The following is a 15083-nucleotide window of genomic DNA, read 5'->3' on the forward strand; positions in this document are numbered from 1 at the left end:
ACAACGACAGCTCCTTAGTCAACCCATGAGACGACAGTTGCTGCAGCACCTCAAGGGTGTTCGGGCAGTTTCCACCCCTCCGGCGAGTCACATTTGAAGCCCGCAACTTCTCATCTTCTTCGGGGTAGTATGCAGTGCTAGGTAAGGGTGACCGTCAAATTAGTATTGGAAATGTCCAATGTCGTCGGTGCAGCCGCATGAAGACGGGTAATTGACACACGTTAGGATAGTGTCGACATAACATGCCCCTATTGCAACCAACATAGTGGACAGGTTCGGTAACTCTTCTCGGGTCGATGAATTATATACCGGCAAGATCAACTGAAAGCTGAACGGATTCCCGCCATGCCCACCGTTCAACGTGGGACGGATTAGTCAGGATATTGTTATCGCTGCCCTGCGGAGTAGGCCACTCCCCATCCACGCCATCTTGTAAGATTTTAGCTTCTTTCATAAAAGGGTCTCGTTAGTGCTTTTGCCTCGGTAATAAACGTGAAGAGACTCAAGCTATTTGTTATCCCGTTAAAAGTAGAAAGAAAGTTGGTGTTCCCAAACGACCAGCTTAGCCAATCAGGGCAATGTATCCACCTATTCATGGCTCCTTCATCTCAGGAGCGGATTCGCTTCAATCAGTGGGACTATTCGTTTTCCATTTTGATGTCAGGTCATTTCCACCTATCTAGGACGTTTCTTATTCGGCTGCGATTGCCCGCGCAGGCGGCCGTAAATGCAACGGCAGCCACGTGCGGACATGCAAATCAAACACAAGGGAAACCGATTACAGATAGAGTCATCAAAGGAACTAACATTGAACTGGGGAAGGAGTTGGCACCATTGCATCTTACAGACAGATATTTTGCCACAGGCCTTTAGGTATCATAATCGGATGAGGTAGAGGAGGTCCGCTGCGGGATCCATGGAGCATTGCTTCTTTGAGCCTGGGCTGACTTCTTGCGGGCCCCCACGACTGCAATTCCTTATTTACAGGCAAACCAGGGAATTCTTTTGGCATGCAAAGAAGTTGCTTTTGATTATTGACTTAGTCCCGCTAGCGGAGAGCACGCACCTGCTGGCCTCGCTTTGTCGTCACTTTGCTGAGAGCCGAATATATATTGGAGTAAAATGTGCACGAGAGTGCAATAGGTAGGTTTTTACTGCCATCTTAGCTTCAAAGTTCATCCTACCCACTCGGTTGGGTACCCTACCTGAGACTTCTCCGTCCTCTTTTTAAAGGCTGACCTCAGGATTGCAGCCATGGGTCAACGGAGCAAGGTGTTAGACACGGATGGCCCGACGCCAAAGTTTCTCCACGCCATCATCAAACAACTGGACTTGAAGACCGTGAGTCCATTGTTGATGTTTGAATCCGAGCTGAGACGGAATTAATGCTTAGCCCTACTAGATTGATTGGAACCGAGTGGCTTCTGAGCTTGAAATTTCGAACGGCCATGCTGCCCGCATGCGATACTCACGGTTCAAAACGCAGATGGACGGGCCATCTCCACGAGCAATCAAAAAGAGGAACGCGAAGAAAGCCGGAAAGGATCCTCTAAAGGGAAACATACAGGCGTCACCACAGTTTTCCCAGTCCGGGATCGCGCCGTACTTGGAGCCAACAGAGTCGCCCTTCCAGTCCAACCCATTCATTAAACACGAATCTGGTAGTCAAGGCTCTGCCACCCCCGGCACCGCAGACCGTCTTGGCCATGATTATGCACGAATTAGGCCACCAAACCACATGCAGTCAATTACAAAAGTCTCTCAAGGCGCTTGGCCCCAGTACCATTCGAGTGGAATGTCATTCTCTCTTGCCTCGGGCATGCCATCTTCACTGCCTTTGATCCCATCGCCTTTCGCTTCCTATTCATCATTTCCGATATCCCATGAGGTAGATATGCAAGACTTCTCCGCACAGGCAGCTTCCTTCAATTATCCCCCAATGATTACTTGGGGGCCTGCAACACAGCAACAAACCGAATCTGCCCCCTCCCCCATGGAGATCAAGGAGGAACCCGAGGCATATGAATCCAAGTCCAAAGATGTGGTGGTCAAAGTGGAAGAGATCCCCGATGGCAAATCCTGGATGAGTTAGCCAGCATTTGGACTTGAATCTTCCATGCTCCCAAATCGGCCAAATTGTCTATTCTTGTTTGCTGTTCTCTATCGTTAATGAATAGAATTAGATTTCTCAAAGCAAAACCGTTTCTAGTACCACAGTAACCAAGAGAGGAGCATTTGTGCAGGCGTTATTGAGCCACACTCATCCGGACTGCCGGACCATACTATAGCAAGCATACATCCTTAGAGCTTGGATACATCTTGGGAAAAGTCACTATCGCAACCTAAACCACTCGACAACAGCAAAACTCTGCGATAGAAAGCCCTGTTATTGGTACCCTACTTCTGAGGCTTATTTGAACATCACGCACTCTCCTGTGCTAGGTCTGGACCTCATCGGACTCACTTTTTGAACACACACTCAATGTGCTAGTCAAGCAACCACTCAAGAAGAAGCTGCTACTAATAACTCATATATGTTTGCTGTAATCCTCCAGATTGTACCCTCAACTAAAACGAAATCATATTCCCACAGTTACGTTGTGGGGTTGGACAGGTGGGTGACCTAGCTCAAACAGCACACATGGGCCCGAGAGTGGCCTTAGGTCGACTTGGTAAATAATGGTTTTGTTGTGATTGCCCTGTGAGAGGCTGCGGACTGATAATTCTGGTCGTTGAGCTTGACACGACTGGTTCCACAAAATATTCCGTACCTTGCCTGGAAGCGCGTTACGACTTTTCTCTCACTTCGACTCTCTTCCTATTCCGCCCCCGACATTCACCATTCCTCTTCCTTTCCATCCTCTCCTCCTCGGAACCCACCAGCACTCTTGCTGTCCTTACTTGACTCTTCATATCACCCCCGCAAAAGTCCACGTCCGAACGTTCAGAATGGCTCCTCCCAAGGCACCGGCGTCCCCTGCCGCTGACTCCGGCCTGGACCAGGAGAATGCGTTCCTGGCCCAGTGTTTGAAGTCGATGGATGCGACTAGCAAGAAGGTAGATGCACCGACTGCTCATAATCTCTAACTTACGAGGCTGATAACGTTCTAGATTGACATGGGAGCTGTCGCCGAGGCACTGGGATACGGCAATGTCAAGTCCGCTGGTAATCGATTCGGCAGCCTCAAGAGAAAATACTCGATCCCGGTCGACGTGTTCTATCCCCGCTCCAAGGTAAGTGTGCAACTTCGAGATAATAGCAGCCGACTAAGATGTCAAGTCTCCGGCGATCCCAAAGGTGTCCCCCAACAAGGTCCAGAAATCGACTGCCAAGCGCGGACGCCAGCCTAAGGCGGAGGTTGTCAGGGAGCCCGAGTCCATCCAGGACGACACTGACGATGACAAGCCCAATGAGGGGGAAATTTAAGCCTTCTGCCTCAAAGGATTACAAGAGGCCGTTCTATCTACCGCCCACTTCATGTCCGCCCCGTCAACCAACTTTCTGAGCTCTGTGGTGGCCTGGATGCTTTATGGCCCGACTCACTTCTCGAATTTCATACTCGGGGGATCTCAGCATTAGGTTCGGTGTAGTAGATTTAACCCGCGCCATAAGATTCTATTTGAATTTCAGTGGTTAGCGGGGAGAATTTACTTGCAACAGTTATCAGGCGTCTGGGAATTTGAAATTCATTGATTCTACTTGCGCTACTTCCTCTGCTCTTCCACTAAACAAGACCCCCAAACATGCACTTCCAACCACAGGATTAAGGCAAGCATCGTAGTATCATTTGTTGCTCCGCTGCTTCCTGGGAGGTTATTATTACAGGGCATTTTTTCGACCTGCAGTGACGTCTCAAGACAGTTAGGATGTCTTTCCTGACCAAGCACATCAAGGATAACAATATCAATCAGGTGGCGCTATTGATCGCCTGTATTCTCCACTCCAAGGAAGGAAAGATACAAAAGGTAAGCCTCGTCCGCTAGACAGATTGGCTCTGGCCCACTTGGCAACACGATTAACATGTACGTGTTGCATTACGTTATGTTGATTTTCGAAGACCTGGCCCAAGACCATGGAATCAAATCGAAGGGTGCCACATGAGTTTCCTGAATGAAGAGCCAGATTCCCACAAACTTACGTGATAACTTGCTACACGCTCTGCGCGGTTTCTCAACTCTCACGGCCTTACTACCTCCTACCAGCCCCCGAAGGCGGCTGCGACCCGGGGCACGACCTCTTTGGGAGCTGGCCCGGCCACCCCGAATCGGACGCCTGAACTTCCCCAAGGGGGAAAGGGGAGAGGAGGAGGGTTATCAGGGAGGCGCAGGCGACGCTGGCCCTGAGGGTGAAGACGACAAGTGAATGACACGCGGAATTTGATGGTGTGGGACCGAGCCGAGCCATGAACCTATTGGATGTTCGGGAATTTCTTTGCCAGTGGTATCCCTCCCACCACTTTCTGTATTTCCCTGGAGGTCACGAAGGGTAATGAAGTGGCCTACGCTGGTGGTGTGCAAACAAAGTTGGGGTGTGTTATTTCTGCTCTTCGTTATCTGATCAGGGAGGCACAAAAATTGGGGCGCATAATGCGCGATAACATTAATTAGATACGCTTTCGATACAGCCATTCCGCTGGGAGTTTGTTTCCAGATCGTAGAGGATGAATTCCTGTTTCTACAATCAAGTCAATACCACACGCGGAAAATAAACATATACATCAAGCCATAAACTCGGCAAATAAATTAATGAGTGATAGTGAGATTCAGAGGGGTATCGTATCGTATCACGAAAAGAAGAGCAGAACGCTGAGAATGAAAGGCACCTTGAAACATGGTACCACGAATGTGGATGTGATCATAGTGTAGGTCGTTCAGATATCTGCCATCACTGATTCCACAATCTTGCGCTTGTATTGGGATAAAGCCCGTTCTTTTTTCTGCATCTGGGCTCGAAGCCTTATATAGCGTTGCTTCCAGGTAGCGTCCGAGGCGGAATGGCCAAGATCATCCTCCTCGGGGTCAAATCCAGGTATATCATTATTCTGGTCAAGTGGATCCGAGACCGGGGGGGGAACTATCATTTGATTGAAAGTACCATCGGGGACGGTTCCTGTCTTGAAGTTTGCTAGCACAACCTGCAAAGACAGACGACAAGATGGATTATACTCGAAGGAGACGGTATATCGCGTTCCACCCACAGGTTCTACCGGGCCCGACAGGCCGACCATGGCTGTATTTGGGGTAGCATGCTCAGTATTCACAGTTATTGAGTGCTGACTGTTGACCGGAAGACCAAAATGGTGCCCAATACCAAGCTGGAAGACTAAAAGAAATGAGGGAAGTTGGAAAGGTAAGTGTGAGTATAGGGTGCTCAAACTTATGGCCAATGCTGACGCCAAAGCCCGAGCCTCATCCGGTGTTATATGAGATGTTTGTCCTGTGACACGTGCATGGAGAAGCGCGTTTGACATAGTGGGGATAATGTCCTCCATTGGTATTTTTGGGTCATTTGTTGGCATGCCTTGCTCTGCCAATGGACCACCATGACTGAGGGAATCTGCCTTATGGGCGGACTGAGAATCATGCGGCCCTTGATCTTGGGGCACAACCGCGCCGTTGACGCCATTGACTAGAAGTGTGGGAGGTGTAGCAAGGCGCACCGGAGCGCCTAAGTGTGGAGGAACCTGTAATTGAAGTTTACCAGGTCTTCCCTGATTGGCAGGTGTTGGCGACCGGTCATAGGAAGAGGCCACCACGACATTTGAAGAGTCCTGGTCAATTACAAGCGGGGAGGACTGCGTAATATGGGGCTGAAGAACCTGCGAGGAATCCCGACTTGGGTTCACCTGGAAGGTAGAGAATGACCCTGATGTCGATGATGTATTGGGCGGCCTCCCGCGACTCTTCCCTGTTATCGAGCCGTTGCTATTCGGCCAAGCGGACGACACAGCCGGTCCATGCCTTCGTCTAGCGCGGGCCTTTTCCCCTGAAGATGGAGTGACGGCAGAGCGTGGCTCGGCAGTCATGAGGGCTTCCGATGGTTGAGTTCCCCTTGGAATGATAGCTGAGTGAGGGTAGCCGGCGGGCGAGATCTCCCGTTCCGTGAGCCTCCAATGTAGGTCGTGACGTTGATGGTCCGACGTACTGGGTGGTGGAAATGAAGATGATGCCGTCATCCAGGGATCCTCATCGGCAGGATAAGCACTGAAAGGAATAGCACTGTGTGGGAAAGTAACCGAATGACCATGGAAACCACTTGGTTGCAAGCCAGCTACCGAAGTATCTAGTTGTGGCCGCTTTGCGGCTTTTTCTTCTTCGAGCTCTCTTTCATCTGCGCGTTTTCGGCCACGCTTGGGCTTCCATTGTGGAACTAGTGCTCGGAGAGCGAGATCTTCTTCTAGCGGGACGCCATCGCGAGATTCACTGACGAAGGGTCCGGAGGGGGTAGCTGAGTATAGTATGGATGGGGGTGGCCCAAGCAAAATTCGAAGAAAGCATCGACATGCATGGCGCGCATCCACCGCTATTGGGAGGTTAGAGATACAGAAGGGCTTCAAAGGGGATGGCGCATACCTTGAGCCGAACCGCATACTGCTGGACCTTCTGCGTGCTCTGCTTCTTTTCCATTGAAGGGGGCTCAACGCCCAGTTCAATCGCCAATTGGATCCAGGTCTTCAGCTCTTTATTGTCGAGTTTTCGAATAAGTTCAAATAGAGTAAAAACACTAAAGCTCTTGCCATCACTCCGCGGGGGACAACGAAACGTCTTGCGGAGCTCCGAGGTATCAACGGAGGAAGGCACGTTAGGATTGCAGTAGAAAATGAACAAAACGTAGGCTTCGTCGATAGTATCATCAGTCACGTCCCGCGATGGTAGATTGCGAGATTCAGCTTGATCCGCTGCTCCTTTCATCTGAGGATGACGCATGGCGTCAAAAACTGGTGGAGACATGGACAGGCCAGATCGCGCAGCGGATGATGGCGGTATAGCTGAGCGTATTCCTCGTGGAGAGGACTGTAGGCTTCTAGGGGTTTCCTTGCGATGCATTGGGGGCGATTTATTGGTGTCAATCTGGCTTCGAGCACTCCCTAGGGAGGAGGCACTCTGAAGCGTTGACTCCATCGCCGGCGGATATCGCGCATACTGCTGGATCACCATTTGAGACGACGTGAGGTCGTTTCGGCTGGAACGCTCCGTCGTCTCCATAAGCACTGGGAATGTTGTTTCCATCGGACCCCTCAGATGTCGTCACCTCCCCAACAAGAGAGAGGGCGAGAGCAGACCTGCTGTGTTGACGATGTCTCATGGGCTCTGTGGATCGCATAAATCAGACTTTCCCATAGTCGTCACGGCTGGTCCAAACTTGAAATGAAGAGCACCTTTTGGGGACGGCAATGAATAGAAGTCCACGAAGCATCCACCCACGAGGATCACCCCGAGGTGGCTGGAAGCGCCATCCAAGCTCAAGCTGAGTTCTAATTTTGGCTGTCTCTAGTGTTCCCTAATATGGCCTAGCGTTTATGCCTGAGGGCGGGGGTGTTATGCCTGGATTGGTCACGGGAGCAACTAGCTCCTCTATGGCCTAGCCTAGAACATCGGGGTACTTTCTTATCGATAGGGCTGATCGCTCCTGCCGTCGCATCCGCAGCAAAGAGCTGCTGAAGTCATCGCATCTGCCTTCCCTCGGGCTCCCCCAGACAATCCTTGTTCCAGCCATACGAAATATCTGGGGGCATCTGAAGTGTCCGGAAAATGTCGTTCTGCTTACTGAAGACCTACTAGCGCTGATCGAGAAGCCATGGCACCGGCGCGCTCGGGTGCGCGCTCGAGCTCCTCTCGACCCGTCCGATCAACCCGCACGAAGGTTGAGACATACCATGAAGACAGCACTTCCGGCGATGATCTAAATCAGCATGAGGAATTACACGATGCCGTGTCGAGGCGTTCTTCTGTATCTCTCCGCCCGCGCACTTCATCCGGAATTCGTCCATCTTATCGCGAGGAGTCTTCGGATGCGAATTCAGAAGGCTCATCTACCGACAGCGAGCGGAGTACATCTGAAGCTCATCCTCGTACCCTACCTTCGGACAACATGCTTCCCCATCTGCATTCTGAAGCCGGCTCTGCCTCTTCGACCACTCGCAATACTCGTCTCTCCAAGAGCAACCGGCCTACGCGACGGTCGCAGCCAAAACGGACCCAGACAACTCAGAAAAAAACGTCCAAAGCACTGGGACAGCCTTTGAAAAAGCGCACTCGAGTCTATGCGGGCGAGGAAATATTTCTCACCTCCAGTGTTGTTCCTCCATGGGCGACGCTCCCATATCATGTGCTTTTCGACATTTTCCTGCGCGCATCCTTTCCCCTTGTTGACGAACAGCTGATGCTGCGAACCAAGTCGGCCAAGTGGCTTCTTGGTATGGCGCTCTTGTGTCGACAATTCCTGGAACCGGCTCTTGCGGCTCTTTACCACTCTCCTCCGCTAATCCCAGCATCCAAGAGCTTCGATCTTTTGAACCTGCTCTCAAAGCCGCAGGGGTCGCTGTCGATCAACTATTCTGCGAAGGTCAAAGAGCTTCATGTGGATGCTGAATCTGTTCTACTTTACAAAACTGGGCCTCAGCTTGGCTACTTCGACCTCTCTAAACTGATTGCGACTACTCCTTTAGTGCAGAAAATGCGACTTTTCCACAAAGATGACTTTATCATCGGCATTCCTTCTTACGGCATCACCTCATCCAAGTGGTCATATCCTGAATCTCTATTTTCAGCTATTGATGAATCTGGTATTCTTCTTCGCAGCTGGGACTGGAATGGCCGTTTCATGGATACCCACGACCTTCTTCCATTTATGCTGGAGAAACACCAACGGGCTGCCTTTCAGCATTTGGAACATCTTCGTCTGCTTCATGTTGATGATCGCACTCGAGAGGACACCCGTGACATGGAAGCCTCCCTCGCTGGTGTGGTACGGGAACTCCCTCGTCTTCATCGCTTAGAGTTCATTGAATGCACCCTTGTGGGAAAGAGTATTCTGCCACAGCTGCCATCAGCACTTCGCTCGCTTACCCTTTCCAACTGCGACCGCATGCTCTCTTCCTGTCTTGCTACCTATCTGAAATCCCGCGGCCAGGAGCTACGGGAACTGAGGCTCAGTCACAATCGACACCTGACCATGTCCTTCATTACTCATCTCGGGGAACATTGCCCCAACCTTGAGCGATTCAAGATGGACGTTTCCCTTCACGACTGGTCAAGCTACCACGACACCGAACCACACTTCCACGAGCTTCTAGCTGAGTCGGAAATCCCGAAGTGGCCAGAAAAGATCCAGGAGATCGAGTTAATCCAACTCAAAAAACTTAGCGAGACCACGGCAGAGTCGTTCTTCATGTCCTTGGTCGATGCTGCACCCAAGTTGCGCGACCTGCGCTGCCTGACTATCACAGCGATTCTTAAGATCGGCTGGCGTGATCGCGCTACCTTCCGTGAGCGGTGGATTCATCAACTGGAGACTACATTTTTACGCCATAGCGCACCTCCTGACCCGAACCTCCGCTCTCTTCGCAAGCGCCCTCTCCAATCTAGGCAACCTGCTATTGGAGTTTATCCAGCACGCCCTAGCTCTGCTGGTAGTGGCCCTTCCACTCCATCCAAGCGCCAGAGCGTGCGCCTCGCACAGCGTAAGGGTTCCCAATCTCCGTCTCCATCCCTTCCACCCGATGAGGATGCTCGTCAAGGGATGTGCGATGTGGTCAATATTCGGATCGACAATCAGCGTCCTACAGAAACCCAGTTCAACGAAGATGACTTCCTCGATGATGAGCTGAGTGGTGACGAGGACTGGGATGGCGATGACTGGGAACCTGCGGACCGTCATGCGTGGTAATTTCTCATGGTGTTTATGATTATTTCCCCCCTTCTCTTTTATTTGGTATGTCACGATTTGGCATTCACTCCGCGTGAAATGTCCAGGCGTTATTTTAAGGAAAATGAAGGGCCAGTTATGGAGAACTCAGGTACGGACTAGACGTGGACGGTTTAATGGACGGACAGGTTAAGGATTTGGGACTCGGGGAATTCTATCTTATAACGATTAGACAATTTTGGGGTTCAAAAGTCACACCAATGTATCAACAGCCAGCAGATTTCATTGATTCTCTAGTCGTTAGCTCACCTTGTTGCGGCAGTATGCACTACAACGGTAGTTATCGCTCTCTTGTGCAGTCCGATCACGTTGAAGCGTGATCGCCAAGCCAAGCCCGGGGCCCCACAGGATCACCTCACCACGCTCATAACGCCCTACCCCTTCGGAGTGCTTCTCTCTTTCAGTGACTTGCCGCCCATCCTCTGACTGTGTTCGGAATGGCGCAAGATGCCCCTGAAGACACTGCAGGCCCATCCTCTCCTCCGCCTCAACTGCCCGAAGGCTGGTAAGTGGGCCCCATGACCATCGCCTTTGCCTGTTCAATGTTGACGGCATATGTGTCCAGGCTCCCACAGTGGGAGGGCGTTCAGCGCAAGTGGTATTATGTCCAACGAGCGACCGGGAAATCGCAATGGGACATTCCAACCGAACCGGTCGTTCTGACTCCGTCCACCACACCGACATCCATCGGGACGGGCCCCTCGCAAGCTCCGCCCTCGCGGCCATCAACCAACAGCCCTCGGGTGACAACGACGGGGAATACACTGGTAGAGCGGATGGAGTCGGTGGCGGACGGTGCGAAAATTTCCGTATAGAATCGCGCTCATAATGTCTGCACAAGAATTGCAAGAGTGGCACTGATGGTGGGATAGAGCTCCCTAAGCTCCGAGCTCAATGGACAACCGGGCGCTTCCATGCAGGGGTCTTTGGGGGCTTTAGGATGGCACCCGAACCAGATCTCCCAGAATGGGCCTAGGGCCTACGCCCAGCACTTTTCACCCGGTAATGGGGGTTATGGACCGGTATATTAGACCTGCGAGGTTGATACTGGTGCATATCACTGAAAGCTTCCTAGGATCAATCACATCAAACCGTCTCGGGAAACGTGGCTCCTGGAGCAGCAACTGTTTTCCCCAGCCATGGACAACCTTTGGTGCAGAGTCACCAACAGCCAACCTGGGGCAACCATACCCAGATTACGCAGGCACACCCAAGTGGACCTAGTGCAAGTCATAGTGCGGAGAGTTATCGGCGCTTTGGGGACTCGCAGCAAGCATGTCATATGTCGGCATATCCATCCTCGATAGATTACCCAGAGAACCAGCTTCCTCGTCTTAGCACCTTTCTTCCACCCCAGCCGAAGTGGCAACTTGAAGAACATCATGCCAATCCGCGTCATGCTCCTGAAATTCCGTCTGGCAACTATGCCTCCTCAACCTTGTCTCAGCCATATTTCAACTCCTATACTACTCCACAAACTACTGTACAGTCTCCGCCAAACTTTGCGTCAAGCTCCACACAATCCTCCAATCCCTCGCATCCGGGCAGCGCCTTCAGTGGCAGTCAAGAGGGACTGCAACACCCTCAAAGCACTTTTTCGGCGCATTCTCATGCCAGTACGGACCAAGCTAATGTTCCGGCGGAACATCCTTTGTCCCAATCGCATTCCCACCAAAGTTTTGGCTTCCAACAAGATCCGCAAACATCCTTGCGAGGGTACCCGCCCCAGTCATTGAATGACCAAGGTTCTTATCAGAGCACCAGTATGTCGCGGACGCACTCAGGTGCGGGCTTCAACTCGATGGTATTGCTCACAACCCCTGAATTCCATGGGGGCGCCCGGTATTATCAGAATCCTCTTATCCAGACCGGTATCCACCAGTATTTGCCCCCACAGCCTGAGATCGGCACTCTCAATACAACATCGGTGCATACTGGAACGGAGTATCATCCGCGGGGTGGCCAGCTATCTGGCTACCAAGGCCAGTGGACGAATTCAGCTGGTGGCTCGCGCATTGCGGCCTCTGATGCCCAATTTGTAAGCGGTCCCTGGGCGTCCTCAACGCCGCCAACATCTGGACCACCCACACAATCTCACTACGGCTGAGTCGTGACCAATTGATATACGCCGGCATCGTTTGAACAGAGTGGATACGCATATTTTCTCCTTTTGGCATCATGTTTCGTTATAGATTCCCTTGGATTTGCGGCCGCTGCCTTCCGGATAATTCATCGTTTTATTCCCTAGTAGAGAGAAATTATGTTTTCCTTGCCTCGTATATAGTCAATTATATATCACGTAACTAGGGGTTCGGATATCTTCACAGCGCCCTGTGACTTTAGTCTCATCACGTCTCTCGCTCTGGTGGGTCCAGAAACTAAATTATGTTGCGAACGACCTTTGGGACACGTCTTGCACGTGACCAATTAAGACCTAACTTTTCCGTCCACTTCAACTCTTGAGAGGCATCAAGGTGTTGCTTTAATCCTTGTAATCACACCAATTTCTGGGTAATTATGTGGATACAAATGTGCGATTTGATCTGGCCTCTCTGGCGTAGCTTCCCGCTCTTGACAGTTTATTTATACATGAACCTAGGCTACAGCAGACTAGATCTTTTGTCTCAGAGAAGAATTTTGAATTACAAGATGCCCAACGGGTCAGTGACTGCAGAATTATGACGAATCAAGTGATGTAGACTCTGTGTCTTCTTTATTGGCTTTGCATTATCTAGTAGTTCTCGCTTCCTCTTCATCCTACGATAAACCTTTCGTCCTTTTAGTTTTCAGTTATCCGGCTAGCCCAACGGGCCCCGAGCAGTCTGGTGAGACTCAAGCAATAGAGATCTTGGATAGTTTAGCTTTCAAGTTCTGATTTCAGGAGAGGGGTACTACTATCAGCATCATGGCTACCAAAATGCAGCCACAACAAGCACATCGAAGCATCCCAAAATATTATAGGCGGAGGCACGTAAATGTGCCCAATGTGAGTGCCTTTCTGAGTAGGAGATGAAAGGTCTTTATATTGCATATATCTGCATGGTGATTTTGTGGCTCTAGATTTGAAGTAAATGTCACTAGCTGAAAGGGGATTCACGGTCTTTTTTTAGGTCCCCACGATTTTCCTCACATCACACCCACCTTTCTTCGCATACATCACCACTACCAACACGCCAAGATCACGATTGATATCAACTTTCTCTCAGCAATATGGTGATTAGCTGGAATAAGGACCAGGAGCACAGAGTGAGTGTTCTATGGACGCTTTCGTTCATGAGAAGTTGCACATATTCACCTTACTAAACGGCTCACGAGGATAGCTCCTCATTGTCATCTGGCAAACCTGCGGCTCCCATTTTGACTGGGAGGGCGCGGCTAAGCGTATGGGTGGCAGTTGGTCATTCCTGGTTACCATCTTGCTTTGTCCTTTTGTCTGTCTAACCTACTATCCAGCCTGCACTGCGGAAGCTATCAAGCAGCACCTCCGCGCCATCGTCAGAAAGGAACAAATGAAGCATCAGGAGGAGGAAGAGGAGGCTCTGCATGCGGTTAAGGCATTCAAAGCGAAGAAAGAGACCAAGTCTGGCACCAGTCAGTCGAATGCCACAAAGCGCGACAAGATCACCAAGGCTGGTGACTCGTACGCCACCCCGTCTCCCGCCAAACGCCAGCGCAAGCACGGGCCCTCCTCTCCTCCCGCCGCACTCAAGACCCAGGAAGACTCTGGCGAGCTCCTTGGGGACGAGCGGAGCACCTGCAATACAGGTTACAACGCCTCGCAAGATGCCACGCTTGCCGGTAACTGGTGGACTCAGTTTAACGACCAACATTAGGCACATGGCCTTGGCTACCAATGGGCGTTCCAGCGAGTCGTTTCTATTTTGCTCTGGCCTAATTCGGTTTCCAGAGCTGTTGAAAGTTGTCTTCTCTGGAGCATATTTTCTTTGAATTCATGAGTTCGCGTCTGCGGATGATGCTCGTTGTGGTGGCTGGGAGAATGCAGCATGATTGACACTCAAGGAAATCATTAGACGAGACATAAACCAAACTATCTAGGTCGAAACAAAACAGTTCTGTCTATGATCTTCATTCTTTCCGGTGCGTCAAGCGGGATAATCCGACGTTTCCAAAACACCGATCATGAGGTACAGCGAGCCTTGGGCGCTTGGCCCTAACGGCAAGAACAATGATGCGCCAGTTGGATGCAGTGCAGTTTGCGGAAGTGAGGTGAAGCGAGTATGCAAGCCCGCTTTGCTGCCTTGAGGGCACCGCAAAATTTGCGGGTCAGTCAAGTTCATGTGCCTTTCTTTCCTTCTTCCCCTCTCCCTCCCCTGCAACTCTCCCTCGTCAACCACCCCTTCCCACATTTTTGGACATACTGTGCCCAAACTTCCTCAAAATCCAGACCAAACCGCCATCATGCCCATGACCTGGGATAGCAAGGCAGATGCCAAGGTAAGCAAGAGCCTTCGAGTCACTTGTGGCTCGTGACGAGGGGCATCTGCGGACCTCCAGTGCCGCCTCGTCCACGTCTATGCTGTGGCTCATCTAGCATGGCCCTGTTAACACAAGAGTATAGCTACTCAATGGAATCATCTCGACGACCTCGACCATCAACTACGAAGCCGTCGCGGACTTCATGGGGCCCGGTAGGTGACTGGATGATATCAGGGGCACCGTCCTCACATCCTGCCTTCATATAGCACAATATCTGCATCAGAACATACTTCCTGACATAGCCATGCAGACTGCACCGTCAGTGCTATCAAGCACCGCATCTCGCGTCTGAGGGAGAAGGCCGGCATCGTCGCCTCCTCCCCCAAGTCCGCCGGCCGCACCAAGGATCTTACTTCGTCGCCCACCAAGAAGCGTGCCAGCACCATGAAGGCGACCAAGGAGAGTGCGAGCAAGCCCAAGGTCACCGTCAAGGGCAAGAACGATGATGGATCCCCCGCGACAGCTGTCAAGGATGAGAATAAGGGCAACGAGCGTTTCCAGTACGGCGCGCAGGACTCTTTCGACGATGCGTAGCTGACCATCGCCGCCGTGCCGGTCTCATGCTATCCCTCTCGGATGACATGAGTCAGTCACTATCTAAGGGTGCTTTCTCCATTTGTGCATATCAACATTCGGGGTGTGAAGTTGTTGAGGACAT

The 15083-nt window shown here is 51.3% G+C and overlaps 9 protein-coding genes across 9 annotated transcripts; 7 read left to right on the forward strand and 2 right to left on the reverse strand.

Annotated features, from left to right (window-relative positions):
* Positions 1–1254: 1254 nt before the first annotated feature.
* On the forward strand, positions 1255–2092 carry N7482_003288 (uncharacterized protein; the record flags this gene model as incomplete). The annotated part of the gene is made up of 2 exons (XM_056685413.1): positions 1255–1341; positions 1403–2092. 2 exons carry the CDS (start codon positions 1255–1257, stop codon positions 2090–2092), a joined length of 777 nt encoding a protein of 258 aa, XP_056544155.1.
* Positions 2093–2949: 857 nt separating this feature from the next.
* N7482_003289 (uncharacterized protein) lies at positions 2950–3427 on the forward strand (the record flags this gene model as incomplete). Its single annotated transcript, XM_056685414.1, has 3 exons — positions 2950–3057; positions 3112–3234; positions 3281–3427. 3 exons carry the CDS (start codon positions 2950–2952, stop codon positions 3425–3427), a joined length of 378 nt encoding a protein of 125 aa, XP_056544156.1.
* A 440-nt stretch (positions 3428–3867) lies between these two features.
* Positions 3868–4102, forward strand: N7482_003290 (uncharacterized protein; the record flags this gene model as incomplete). Its single annotated transcript, XM_056685415.1, has 2 exons — positions 3868–3966; positions 3989–4102. The coding sequence occupies 2 exons, from the start codon at positions 3868–3870 to the stop codon at positions 4100–4102; spliced, it is 213 nt and encodes a 70-aa protein (XP_056544157.1).
* Positions 4103–4871: 769 nt separating this feature from the next.
* N7482_003291 (ARS binding protein 2) lies at positions 4872–6026 on the reverse strand (the record flags this gene model as incomplete). The annotated part of the gene is made up of 1 exon (XM_056685416.1): positions 4872–6026. One exon carries the CDS (start codon positions 6024–6026, stop codon positions 4872–4874), a length of 1155 nt encoding a protein of 384 aa, XP_056544158.1.
* Positions 6027–6534: 508 nt separating this feature from the next.
* N7482_003292 (uncharacterized protein) lies at positions 6535–7158 on the reverse strand (the record flags this gene model as incomplete). Its single annotated transcript, XM_056685417.1, has 1 exon — positions 6535–7158. One exon carries the CDS (start codon positions 7156–7158, stop codon positions 6535–6537), a length of 624 nt encoding a protein of 207 aa, XP_056544159.1.
* Positions 7159–7798: 640 nt separating this feature from the next.
* Positions 7799–9889, forward strand: N7482_003293 (uncharacterized protein; the record flags this gene model as incomplete). Its single annotated transcript, XM_056685418.1, has 1 exon — positions 7799–9889. One exon carries the CDS (start codon positions 7799–7801, stop codon positions 9887–9889), a length of 2091 nt encoding a protein of 696 aa, XP_056544160.1.
* A 476-nt stretch (positions 9890–10365) lies between these two features.
* Positions 10366–12035, forward strand: N7482_003294 (WW domain-containing protein; the record flags this gene model as incomplete). Its single annotated transcript, XM_056685419.1, has 4 exons — positions 10366–10433; positions 10494–10737; positions 10801–10950; positions 11004–12035. The coding sequence occupies 4 exons, from the start codon at positions 10366–10368 to the stop codon at positions 12033–12035; spliced, it is 1494 nt and encodes a 497-aa protein (XP_056544161.1).
* Positions 12036–13138: 1103 nt separating this feature from the next.
* Positions 13139–13761, forward strand: N7482_003295 (uncharacterized protein; the record flags this gene model as incomplete). The annotated part of the gene is made up of 2 exons (XM_056685420.1): positions 13139–13174; positions 13249–13761. The coding sequence occupies 2 exons, from the start codon at positions 13139–13141 to the stop codon at positions 13759–13761; spliced, it is 549 nt and encodes a 182-aa protein (XP_056544162.1).
* A 586-nt stretch (positions 13762–14347) lies between these two features.
* On the forward strand, positions 14348–14959 carry N7482_003296 (uncharacterized protein; the record flags this gene model as incomplete). Its single annotated transcript, XM_056685421.1, has 3 exons — positions 14348–14383; positions 14508–14581; positions 14668–14959. The coding sequence occupies 3 exons, from the start codon at positions 14348–14350 to the stop codon at positions 14957–14959; spliced, it is 402 nt and encodes a 133-aa protein (XP_056544163.1).
* Between the last annotated feature and the right edge of the window lie 124 nt (positions 14960–15083).

This window comes from Penicillium canariense (assembly GCF_028826845.1).
Source record: "Penicillium canariense strain IBT 26290 chromosome Unknown utg000002l_segment0_segment0, whole genome shotgun sequence".
NCBI classification, from domain to species: Eukaryota; Fungi; Ascomycota; class Eurotiomycetes; order Eurotiales; family Aspergillaceae; genus Penicillium; species Penicillium canariense.